We start from the raw sequence: 11891 nt of genomic DNA on the forward strand, positions 1-11891 counted from the left end.
GTGATGTCCCCCACAGGCACCAGGTAGACCAGCTGTCCCTACAGCCATTGGGAAAAGCATAGAACATCCTTGGCTTCAATGCATCCGACTGGCCAGAGACTTACCAAAAACCGGGCACCATCGATGTTGAACCTCTTCACTGCCTTCTCGCAGTCCTTGTAGTTCAGCTGCAGGGAGAGAGGAAGATGCCGTCAGTGTGACAGGCAGGCTCCCGCCATCGGTTTCCCTCCCTTGCCTGCCCCAGAGCTTAGTGATTTGCAGTCCTGGTGGCTGGAGAGCCTCCCCTTCTCCCCGTCTAACAGTGGGGCTTGGTCCCCAGGGCAGCCCTGCTGTAGCCACTCCCTTGAGACTGCCTGAAATTGAGGAATTGCTCACCCTCGGGTTCTGGGGCTGAGCCCTCAGGGAAGATATTGCCTTTGAGGCCCATGAGAGGCCGGCCATATGCTCCCGGGGAAGTGGGGAGGAGCTGACAGCAGAAAAGAAGCACCATCGGTGGTCTTGTCCCCAAAGACCACCTTGGTGACCTTGCTGCATCTCCCACAGTCCTTCTTCCCTTGCATTTTTTCCGAACATAGTGAGATGATGATTTCTCCTCTCTGCCTTTTTCCTTCTTAAGTACTAAAAATAAGAATACCAGCTCTGTCTACTGTTATGACAGACTCGTTTTAAATGCGATTTTAATGGCCACAAGATGATTTAATCACCCCCTTACTGCTGAACATTTAGGTTGTTTACCAAACTGCCACTCTAATAATGAAAAGTAAAACTGCCAATTAATACCAAATGCTTGCTCTGTGGCAGGCACGATTCCGAGTGCTGAAACCATTCTTTAAGTCACTTAGTCTTCCCGCTTTTCAGATGAGAAATCAGGGCTCAGAGAGTCAAAGAACTTGCATGAGATTCCTTGGGTTGCAGGTGATGGAGGTGGCACTTGGACTCCAGAGCATGGCTTTTAGTCTGTCAGGGACATCCTCCCCTCTCCTTTTTGCCCCCCTGTGATGCTGAGGATTGAACCCAGGGCCTTGCGCATGCAGCAAGCACTCTACCAACCGAGCTATAGCCCAGCCCCAGGAACATTCTTTTTAATAACAATATTACTTACATATGGTGGGTGAAGTAAATAAATCTAAGTACAGTTTAATAATCCACCCAGATCAAAATATAGAGCACTATGAATATTCTTTTGCATGAGTCTTAATCTGACTATTTAAGGTAAGTCAGATTCTCAGAAAGGTTGTAGGATCAATAGCAATAACCATTTTTAGGGTCTTGGTTACTTTGCAAAACCAACTGGTAACTGTGTGAAAGACCTATTTCACCTTGTCCTCAATAACTCAAAATATCTCTAAACCTCTAAACTTGATGTCTGGAGTACTGAGTGTTAAATATTTGTACTCGAGGGTTCTAGGTTCTCCTCCAAAAGCATGGACCTCATAGTTTGTAGCCTTCTTTGAGGACAAGTTCAGGGGTGGGTATGTAGCTCATTGGCAGAGGGCATGTCTACCACGTTTGAGGCCCTAGAGTCAAACCCCAGGGCCAAACTCCCCAAAATTCAGTGAATCTAATTTAATTGAAATAAGTTCTTATCTCATGGCCAACATACACTTAAAGTAAATACGATTGTTGTCACCATTTGATTGAAAGAGCAGAGTGAATGTTATATTCAGAAAGCTGGGTTAGAGGTCAGTGCTTAAAGCATTGTGGACCCTGGCCTCTCTGATCTACATGCAGGCGTTTTTTTTTTTTTTTTGAAGAGTCAGTTGACTTTAATTAATCATTTTTGCTGTCATCATTATCAGATGAATGGCTGGTTTTTCAGAGTCCTGGCTTGGACTCTAGATCCTTAGATAGACTTCCAGACTAGAACCTAGACGTTGGATTCCTAACCCGTGAGATCTGGGCTGGGTCCCTGGAGTCTGAATTCTAACTAGCATCGTCTGTGATTCAGATGACCATCCAGGCTTGGTAGCACTGACCTAGGGAAGTTACCTGGCTTTGTAGGTGGAATGGCTGAGGTCCAGGAGGGGAAGGATCTCTCCTAAGCTCACACAGTGAGCTGGGAGCTGCGCTGGGATTGGAACAATGGCTGGGAGCCAGTGCCCCCCCACCCCACCCCCCACAGCACAGCTTAAGGTGCTCTCCTGGCAGGCCCAAAGGAATTGGAGGAGTTAGAGGCTTCATGTGGCCTCCGTCCTTGGGGTCCTACATGCTGGATATAGGATGAGACCCACATGTCTGAGGCGCTGGACACAAAACTCTGCCAGTCTGTCTGGTCGTTCCCAAATAGAGGCCAAGTATTGGACTAGGAGCTGCGGAAATTGAATATTAATTAGGTCCCTCTCTCTGCTGACTGCCTTGGGCACATTATTTTCTTTAATCCTCATGATCATCCCATTGGTTAGTTGTTAGTATCTCTATTTTCTTGGGGAGGAATTTAAGAATCAAAGGAACCCAAGGAAGTCACCAAGCCAGCAGATGGCAGCGGCAGGACTCAAACCAAAGCATGCCTGACTCCAGAGGTGGTGGAAGGTGTCCTGGAGCATGGCTCCTGACCCTCTGCTTCTGTGGACATTGCACTTGCTGACCGATGCTCTAAATGGCTCATTCCAAACGACTCTGTGGTCAGTTTCCCTGGTCAGCTCCCTCTCTAGGGGCTGGGGCTAAGGATGTGAAGGTCTTTTTCCATCTCTGTGCTGGGCTGGGACTTCCAAGAACACAGGTCATCCTCAGCCCCCTTGTCCTTTTATTTCAGGAGGGGAAATTGCTCCAGCACTATGCATTTCTGCTGGGGTCTGGGATCTCTGAGACCTCCTTCCCCAACTCAGGCAGTCTGGTGTCTCCCTGGATCATCCCTGACTGTGGGCCGTCTGCCTGCTCCACTGGGAACTTGACCAACAGAACCTCAGTCATTCAACCGGGTTGCATAATTTTCCTGGTCAGCCTTGAAGATGGCACCTGCCTGAGGCCCCCTCCCCCCCCCGCCTCTCCCCAGACTTTGCCTCCATGACCCTAAATTCCTTTGTCCTTCCTTCAGTGAGCTAATGGGTCATCTTGGAAGTTTTCACCTTTTGTCCTGACCTGTGGTCTACCTTGAGAAAAGCACTTGGAAATGCTATTCGGAAGTCAGTCCCCCAGTGATCTTTGTGCCTACCATGCTGAAAGCTAGGTTTATGATAACTCATGGGGGAAAGTAACAAAAATAAAATGCACAAAAAGTGGCAATAACAGGATCTGCGGGCTGAGGCCCCCCATGCCACACCCAGTTCAGCATGCTAGCACTTTCTCCTATAGGTTGGGGAAGAACAGTTGGGACTGTAAACACCATCGCACTGAATCGATCCCGGGTTTGACCACGTGTCCCAGGGAGTCTATTCCAGGCCCTTGGATCCCAGTTTGCCCAGGAGAAATAGGAAGTTGAATTAGATGAGTTCTATGGTCTTAGCTTTATCATCGCATCTGTATCGTGGTCTGGAAGATCAACTGAATTTGATGCCAGCCTGCATGGAAGGGGGTGTCAGAAGCTCAAAGACCTGTCATAAGACATTTTGCCCCATAGATAGGGGTAGAGGGTCTCTAACCGAGTCACATGACTTGAGGTCTGCCCAAGCAGCTATGTGGTCCCCATCAAGATGACCAAGCATAAGGACCCTTGAACATGCCTTCCAAGTTTGGAAGGTCAGAGAACAACACTGGTCACGGCTCTGCCAGAAGCTTAGCTTCTGACTCTGCCTTGCTGAGCCCCACGCCTCCGGGGGCTCAATTTCCCTCCCCTATTCCTGCCACTCTTAGCAGTTTTCTGCCTGTCTCTGGAGACTCGTGAAACTCCAGTGAGACTCTGACTGATGACAGAGCTTGAGGACTTCTCTTTCAGGGCCATGAGCAATGAATGCCCAAACACCGTAAGTAACACCGTTCCCCGTGGCCCTCCATCCATCCCTCCTCCCCTGCCCGTGCCTCCCTCTACCTTAGGACTCTGTCTGCCCTTTCTAGTAAGCAGACGTGACCTCATTAGCCGTCATAGCAGTTTTCCGCATCTCAGAGCAAGAACTTGGAAACCAAAGTGGCACCGCTCGACTCTTGCCTCCGACACATGTGGTCCCTGGGGCTTTGGGCCATTTAACCTCCCTGGGCTGGTTCTGTGGCTCAGCCAACGGGCTGACAATATTGACCTCACAAGACAATGAGGCATGTGCAATGGGACAGTGGCTATATAAAGCACCCAATTCAGATCCCGGCACACAGTAGGGATTCGAAAGCTCCCTCTCCAGAGCATCCTTCCCTCCAGAACCCATTGCCAGGGAAACACAGTGCTCTCCACAGCACCCACTTGGCCAACAAGGTTGCCTGAGGTGGGTGCCTTGCTGTCTTAGACTCCTCCCGGGTTCTGCCCGGGTCCATCTCCAAGCCTCCACCAGCTCACAGAGGGCACTAGCAGCCCGACCACCTACAAAACAGCAGGGCTCACCTTCTTGAAATAGTCCGCAAGGCTGTCTGAGTCCCAGGCCAGGACCTCTGAGCGGAAGGGCACATTCCTGAGTGCCATGGCTGTTGACCTGGCAGGAAGCTCACCAGCTGGGCCGAGGAGCAGCACCCATGGACAGAGAGAACCCCTAAATCCACAAGTTGAGGTGTCCTTGGCTCTTCCAATTCCCAGCCACCCTCGGGAGCACCCCTTGTTGGAGCAGGGACCGTTTCTGCCGTCGCCAGATCCCAGAAAGCAACGGCTTCCTCTGCAAGCAAATATGGTCTCTTCTCAGAAAACGACTCAGCCAGCTTCCTTTACCACTTCCTCTGCTGGCTTCTAAATAAGTAAACAAGGAAGCTGGGCTCCGGGGGCTCGAATGCAGAGAGAGGAGACAGGCTTGGTAATTCCCCACTGGCCCCAGTCATCCTGGCCCAGTGGGAGGGCAGTGATGGAGACCTAGGCTGCAGGGTCGGTCCCAGTATTTTGCCTTCGACTCTTGACCCCCAAAGCTCTGGACTCCACTCCTGCCTGGCTGGGGCTTTGCAGATACAGATCTACTTTGACAGTTGACCTAAAATAGAGACAATTCCTACATTACTGAGCTGGGGGGAGGAAGATGGCCTCTTAGTGCCTCACGGCCTTCTCCCCTCCTAACCCTCCATTTCCATCCAAAGATCTTCAGCTGCCTCTTCAGTTCTTTGAGGATGAGGGGATCTTGGGTGAATGACGGGTTGGGCACCCAGGGTTGCACGGGCCCCGCGGTGGAGCGAGCAGGGCTCACTGCCTGGTGTGAAGGCTTCTGGGCTGGACAGTCTTAGGCAAAGGACTGAAAATCTAGGCCTCTCAGTTTCCACAACTGTGAAGAAAGAAAACGGGGATTCTATGTGCAACGTTGAGATGCATTTCACTGGATATACTTAAAGGGAAAAATTAGAAAGAAAAAAATTTCTATTTGACGGTGCTATATATTCTATTCACTGGGATTCCACCTTATGTGCTCACTGTTGGCTCCTGTGTTCTACTCATCCTACCACATATTCTAGCCAAGGAGCACATCCCCTGAGGTAGAAGACGGGAATCTGCTGCTTTCTTCCTCCGTCTGAGACTCTGTGTACTTCTCATAGACTGAGCATCTCGTTGGCATGGGTGAGTCCTGTGTCTAAAAGCAAAATGTCCATGCCACATGGTCCTCTAAATACAAGTTAGCTTCTTCACCCAAAGCTCCATGCATGTGTAAGCCCACGCGCGCATGTGCGCACACACACACGCACACACACTCGCATCATCTGTCACAGTGTCAGAGGAAGGGGTCAGCCTCTCTGCTTCTACTAAGTGATGCTCTGTCAGTGCCCACGGTGATGCCTGCCTTCTGAAGGTCTTTCAAGAGCAGGTTCGGCCACCCATGGTTTCTATCTTACATGTCATCTAGGGGACCCCGTTATTGCTGTCATGTGCCTGTCTCACTACAGGGTTGTGGGATTCAGGGAGATGTGCGTTCAGTCTCAGTCTCAGCACTTGGAAAGTGGTCCAAAATGGTGAGCGGCTATTAGCCTCACTTCTGAGGGCACCAGGCCATCAATCCAGGCTCTCCACAGGGAGTGGTTTCTAAGAGCTCTCCACAACCTAAGAGCTCGCCCTGGTGAGGGACCTCACTTCATCTTCCCAATCACTGGCACAGCAGGCATTTGAAGACCGAGGGAACAAGAGAAGCATGTTCAAGTAGAATAATCAAAGACAGCGTCACCACATGAACTGGGATTTGAGGAAGACCTTGGAGGATGGAGCCGACAGAGGGAATCCTGGACCTCAGTCAGTCAGTCCTCTCTCAAAACACAGCACCTGTGGAAAGCAACATTGCAGATCATCCTTAGAAGTCGAAGCAATAATAATTTTTTAATGATGCTCATCCCAACTCAGGAGAAGAAAAAAACTATGGAAAAGCAAAAGTTGGAATGAAGCTCTCATTAAATATTAGGGTCCTTTGGAAGAATTATCCAATAAAAGTGGCTGAGATGAACAATCCCTGGAGCTCAGTGAGAAGGGCCCCCCAATGGCTCAGAACCCTGGATGACAATGACAATGATGGCGACCACTCTTAGGCAGAGCCCTGAGCCTGTGCCAGGCAGTGAGCTAGGAACGTCCCTCTGACCGTGTCCCCTGTGGGCACTGCTGTTACTCCTGCTTCACCACAGAGAAGACAGGCTCAGGGAGGGAGGCGAGGGGCCTACTTCCTGCTTCCCGCCAGCAGGCTGTGCAACCAGGTCTCACCCAAAATGTGTCTCAGTCTCAGCCCCTGGGCCCTTGCCATCTGTCCCCTCAAGACTCTGAGAAGTCACGTGAGTTGCCCAAAGTGGAGTCTGGGTTCAACCCAGGTTTCTCGCCTGAGCCTGCGCAGACCCCCTCTATCCACGAGGCAGCTCACAGAGTCTCCCAGGAAGAGCAAGTGAGGCCGCCAACCTTGTGAACAAGCTCAGAAATGTCTACTGCACTTCGTGTGCAGGAGGTGGGCGGGTGTCTGTGCCCGCTCCCCACACAGAGCAGCCAGGCCTCCAGAGCAGGTGACGTAGGGGAAGCTGGTTGCGTCAGGCCTTTCCTCTTCCCCAGTCTCGGGTGGGCAGGTTGCCCAACACTCACAAGTTTCACATCTCCTGGCCCCAGAAGGACAGGGCCACTTAGCCCCCAGGGAAAGCAGGAGGGTCAGTATGGCCCTGTGCAGGCAGCTCATGGGAGCCAGCCTCAGTTTCCTCACCTGGAAAATGGACAGTCCTGAGAACAGTCCTCCACAGTGACAACGCTGTGAAAATGCCACCTCTGTTTGGTTTAGAGCATAGGTCTGTTGTCTTGGAGCATGAGGCAGAATAGGGGTAGGGACCAGGGAGGGCATAGTGCCTTAAAACAGTAAGCAACTCGAGCTGGGACACTCTCTGCCATCCCATCCCACTGTCTCCCCTCGCCAGGTGGAAAAACCCAGAACTCACGAGGGAGCAGGTCAAAAGGATCACGAAGTCCTTCCCAGGCTTCGCAATCTGCACCGTCCCTCAGATCTGCAGCAAATGGGTCGCAGAACCCTCTGTATATAGTGAAATCCCCGGACGCCCGAATCCCTTATATAAAATGTCACAGTGTCACAGTGTCGGTGTGTAATATTCTCTTATATACTCAAAATCATCTCTGCAGGACTTACAATAGTAACAACTCCACAGGAGTTGTTATACTTGATTGTTTAGGGAATAAAGGTGAGAATTATAGAGTGTCCCAGTCATCCAGATGCAATGTTCAAAACTATTTCCCATCGGCAGTCGGTACAGAACCCGCGGGTGTGGAAGGTCGACTATGTACCTCTAGGTTGAGAAGGGGTGGTGGTCTCTGGGCACCCTGAGAACAGCACCGCACTAGTACCCAGGGCAGGATCACAGGAAGAGGTGTCTCACGGGCATCCAGGGGTGGCTGTGGACAAGAAGCAACACTCTCAGGGAAGGACACGTCAGCTCATCAGACCTAGGGTCAGAAAGTGGATGCAGGGACAGCGGAGTACAACCCAGATTGGAGGAGCCCCCCTTCTCCCCTCTGTCTCCCTGTCTCCCAGACCCACAGCAGAATCGGTGAGCTGACTGCCTTTCTCCAGCTCCTGACAGAGGTGAGAAAAGGGACAGCTCATTAACAGAGAGAGAGAGAGACCTGGGACTTGCAGCCCTTGTGTGTTTAGGTGGGGAGGGGTCTGAGCAGTTTTGCTTAGTGTCCAGGAGAAGGAAAAGTAGGGACTCCACAGACGATAACGTGCTGAGCTTCTTGGGTCAGGAAGCTAAGGAGTTAGCAGGCAGGTGGGCAGCAGTGCTCCTTTGATCTGATGTGACCAGGGCCTCAACCAGGGCAAAGATGGGAGCTGTGGCCTGCAGACGGTGAGGACTTGGGGTGCTGCAGTCAGTCAGAGGGTTTCCTCCCACCTTCCTCCCCCTTCACCTCCTCCAACTTCACGTGGCTTGGATTTATCTTCAGAGGCTGAGCTTAGGCTCGTTGGAACTTTCCGGAGGGTTTGCGTAGGTTTGCCCGTTGGACCACAGGAGGCTGCAGCTCTCAATCCCCACAGGGAAGGGACAGTCTCCCCTCCATTCTTAGAGGCAGGCAGCAGAAATAGCATCCATGCCTGGGGTCATTCCAGATGGCAAGGGGCTCTAGCGGCGTGACAGGGCCCAGTGGAGTGAGGGCAGCATAGAGTCCTGAGGCACAGGCAGCCCTGCAGGAGGGCACAGAGCCCTGGAGCTGCCTCCGCTGAGGTGCTGGGCAGTGGGAAGGCCCAGTGCTCACCAGTGCTCTGCAGGCCCTGGGCTGGGAGGAGACCCCCACCAGGCCTTCTCCAGACCAGGCCTTGCTCTGCCTTCACAGTGGCCCACGGCCTGCTCCTGCCGCAGCCTGGGCAGTGGCTCACCTCCCCCGTCCTGGGATAACGCAGGGGGAAAGCATGAGCTAGCCACGCTGGCCAGGCAACCACAGGAAGCAAAATTTTCCACTTCCTCAGAGCTGACAATTTCATTCTTTAAAAAAAGATCTTTTTTTTTTTTTTTTTTTTTCATCCTCCTCTGTTTCTCCTGCTTTGCTGTTTGAGCCGAGGTGCCTCCGAAGTTCAAAGGTGAGTGGGAGGAAGTACATATTTGGGCTTCCTGTCTCACCTCCCCTTCTTATCTGCCCTGTTTTTCACTTTGGCAGCCTGAACCCAGATACATCTGCTGCAAAGAGAAACTCCCAAGTGTTGGTTAAAGGGTGTGGGCAAAGGAGAAGAGGGGAGGGCAGCCTTCTCGGATCATGGAGGAAACCCCCTGGGCTTCTTCCTCAGCAAGCTGGGGCAGGACAGAGCTGGAGGGAGGGGGGTGAGTGTGAGAAAAAACCTGGAGCAGGCAAAGGCAAATGTGGCCTAACGTGACTGCTTCTCTCCAAGAAAGAGCTGGAGCCGGGATGTGAATACGTGCACCCGAGACCAAGGGGACATTTGCAATCACCAAGAACAACAAGAATCAGAGGCTTGGGGTAGGTCTGGGCAGAAGCAGAAGAATCCAGAAAGCACATAATTTTCTAGCAACTATTCCAGGAGGACTCAAGAATCCAGAGAGAAGAAATGCTCAGACCTTACACATATTACATCATGTAACTCTGACATATCTGCTCTTTGTGGAAGGGCTGTCAAGTCAGACATACCCATTTTATAGATTAAAAAGGAAAGGCTGGAGAATCCAAATGCTTATCCAAGGCCTACAGGTGAGCAGAGATAGCCTATAGGCCCTGCAACCAGGTTTGTCCAGTACTAAGATTCTGCCCTGAAAGCTGTGGTTTCTAAGGGTGGATACCTTACTAGTAGATACCTTACTGAGTGTCATTATCAGTCTTGCCAACCATGTTTACTAGGCTATGAAAGACAAGGTGTTTTGCCTCTGAGTTCTCCTAAAACGAGGATCCTGGGTTTGCATACATTTTTCTCCAATGAAGAGGAAACAGGCCTAGGGAGTCCAGGCTGGGCTCATGGCATGGGCTCCGAGTTCCGCAGTGGTGCTCTGTAAGGAGGGATGCCCATTAGGGCTGGGCTCGGCTGTGTTGGAGATGGAAGGTGGGACGGTGGCGGAGCCAAGAAACCCGAGGGGGAGAAGGACAGCCAGGCTTCGTTCATTCCCCTCTGAGGCGTGAACAGGCCTGAGTCACTTACACCCTGGAGATGCTACCGCCTGGCCCCTGTGGAAGCCCACTTTCCAAGCCCACTTCTGGAAACCGTCCTGGTGGACATGTGACCACCCCTTTGTCCTTCTAGTAAGGTGCCTGTGCTCAGGTTGGACAGGGCTGCATTTTAAGCTTGCAGCCCAAAACACCCTAACTCCCTGAACACACAGACCCTTGCTCTTCATTCTGTCCAACAATCTGAAGAGTAGTAAAAGAGGTTCCCGGAGTATTGAAGCCAGCCGTCCAGTGGGACCCCAGGCTCAGGTTCTCATCAAGCAGAGCCCCAATGGGCCTCGCCCTGGAGCCCCTCTTAAGGTCTCTTCGGACTCAAAAGGAGCTAATAATACTTAACGTCTCTCATGGGCTTCTGTTGATAGATTAATTTTCTTGTGCTAAACACCCAAATTGCATATGATGTATCATAGAGAGGTTTCAAGTCCACTTCTTTTCTCCCGACAGTTTCTAGAGGTTTCTTTCAGTGGAAGCTATGGTCCTCTCAGCAGCTGCTTAGTTTTCTGTCCGCCTCTCTTCAGGGACAGAAAGGAACAAAAGAGACACCATCTGGTCACGAGGGAGGATTTATTCTGAAAAGGTTTCAGGGGGTGGTCAACATGTCTCAGTCTCACCGAGGTGCTTTTCCAGGTGGAAGGTTTGGAAAATGAGGAGACTGCTATAGTCTGGGGCCACCTGTGCAAAGGTAGGGCCCCCCCCTCATCTCAGAATCCGCTCCTCCTCATGTTGCTGGCTTGATCTGTTTCCCTGCAGTCTCGTCTGTCTGGGTGAAGCTGAATTCCCTGTCCCTTTCTTGTCCTGGCAAATGATGACCCCGTTTGCATTTAGCAAGAAATCAGAATCCTATTCGCCACAGGCAGAAACTCCAACTGCAAATCAGGCAGGGACATGTCCCAGCATGTGGCAATCCTGTGCTCCTGGAGCCCAGAGCTGAGCCCCTGAGCAGCCTGCCCTTGCTGTCCTAGAGGGTCCACTTTATCTTTCAATCAAGGAGATTATGCAGGTTCTCAGCTCTCACTATAACACGTGGCCAGCCACCAAAATACCAGCTTCCTCCAGTAACACACACACACACACACACACACACACACACACACACACACACACACTACCAGATTCTCACAAACCAGCTTCCCTCTTTCTGTCCCTCCGTGCCATTCCTTGTCATCTACAGTAGTTTCGGGCCCTCTGCTCCCTGACAGCCAGCCTTGTGATTGAAGAAGTCTCAGGGAGGCAACTTCAAGGTCAGAACTCCATGTCAGCCAGCACTCTCAGATGGAAGGCTTTGTTCCTGGCCTCCCAGTGTGAACCTGGGATCCCAGCAGGACTCAAGTTCCTTGTGGAGATTTGACAGAATGGTCCCTCAAAAGTCTAACACCATAGTCAAGTTTTCTCCTTCTGAAGACAGATGCTCGGGAGCCAAGCCGCAGGCTTAGGAGTCAGAATAACACTTCTCAGGCACAACTCGGTTACACCCCAGCTGTGTGGCCTTGGGCAGCTTGCTTACTTTCTCTGTGCCACAGTTTCCACCAGGGGATGGGGAAATCTAAATAAGAGTGTCGACCTCATTGACTTGTTTTGAAGATTTGGTGACATGAACTTGGAAGGGCCCAGCGCGGCCTCTGGCAGACTGTAGCCGGGAGTCCCTGATGGCACCGTTCACTTCTGTCAACACATCTGACTCATTCATTCTTCCCCAGAGGCCAGCCCA

The 11891-nt window shown here is 51.5% G+C and overlaps 1 protein-coding gene across 1 annotated transcript in view; it reads right to left on the reverse strand.

Moving 5' to 3' along the window:
- Nucleotides 1–4883, reverse strand: part of Lcp2 (lymphocyte cytosolic protein 2) — a 42256-nt gene extending 37373 nt beyond the window's left edge. Inside the window, exons 1-2 of the mRNA XM_005334133.5 lie at nucleotides 4466–4883; nucleotides 105–167 (exon numbers count right to left, since the gene is read on the reverse strand). Of these exons, the coding sequence (XP_005334190.1) occupies nucleotides 105–167; nucleotides 4466–4543 (141 nt within the window). The 5' untranslated portion in view covers nucleotides 4544–4883. The remainder of the gene's footprint in view (nucleotides 1–104; nucleotides 168–4465) is intronic.
- Nucleotides 4884–11891: the final 7008 nt, after the last annotated feature.

The sequence above is a fragment of the Ictidomys tridecemlineatus genome, chromosome 1 (genome assembly GCF_052094955.1).
Source record: "Ictidomys tridecemlineatus isolate mIctTri1 chromosome 1, mIctTri1.hap1, whole genome shotgun sequence".
NCBI lineage: Eukaryota > Metazoa > Chordata > Mammalia > Rodentia > Sciuridae > Ictidomys > Ictidomys tridecemlineatus.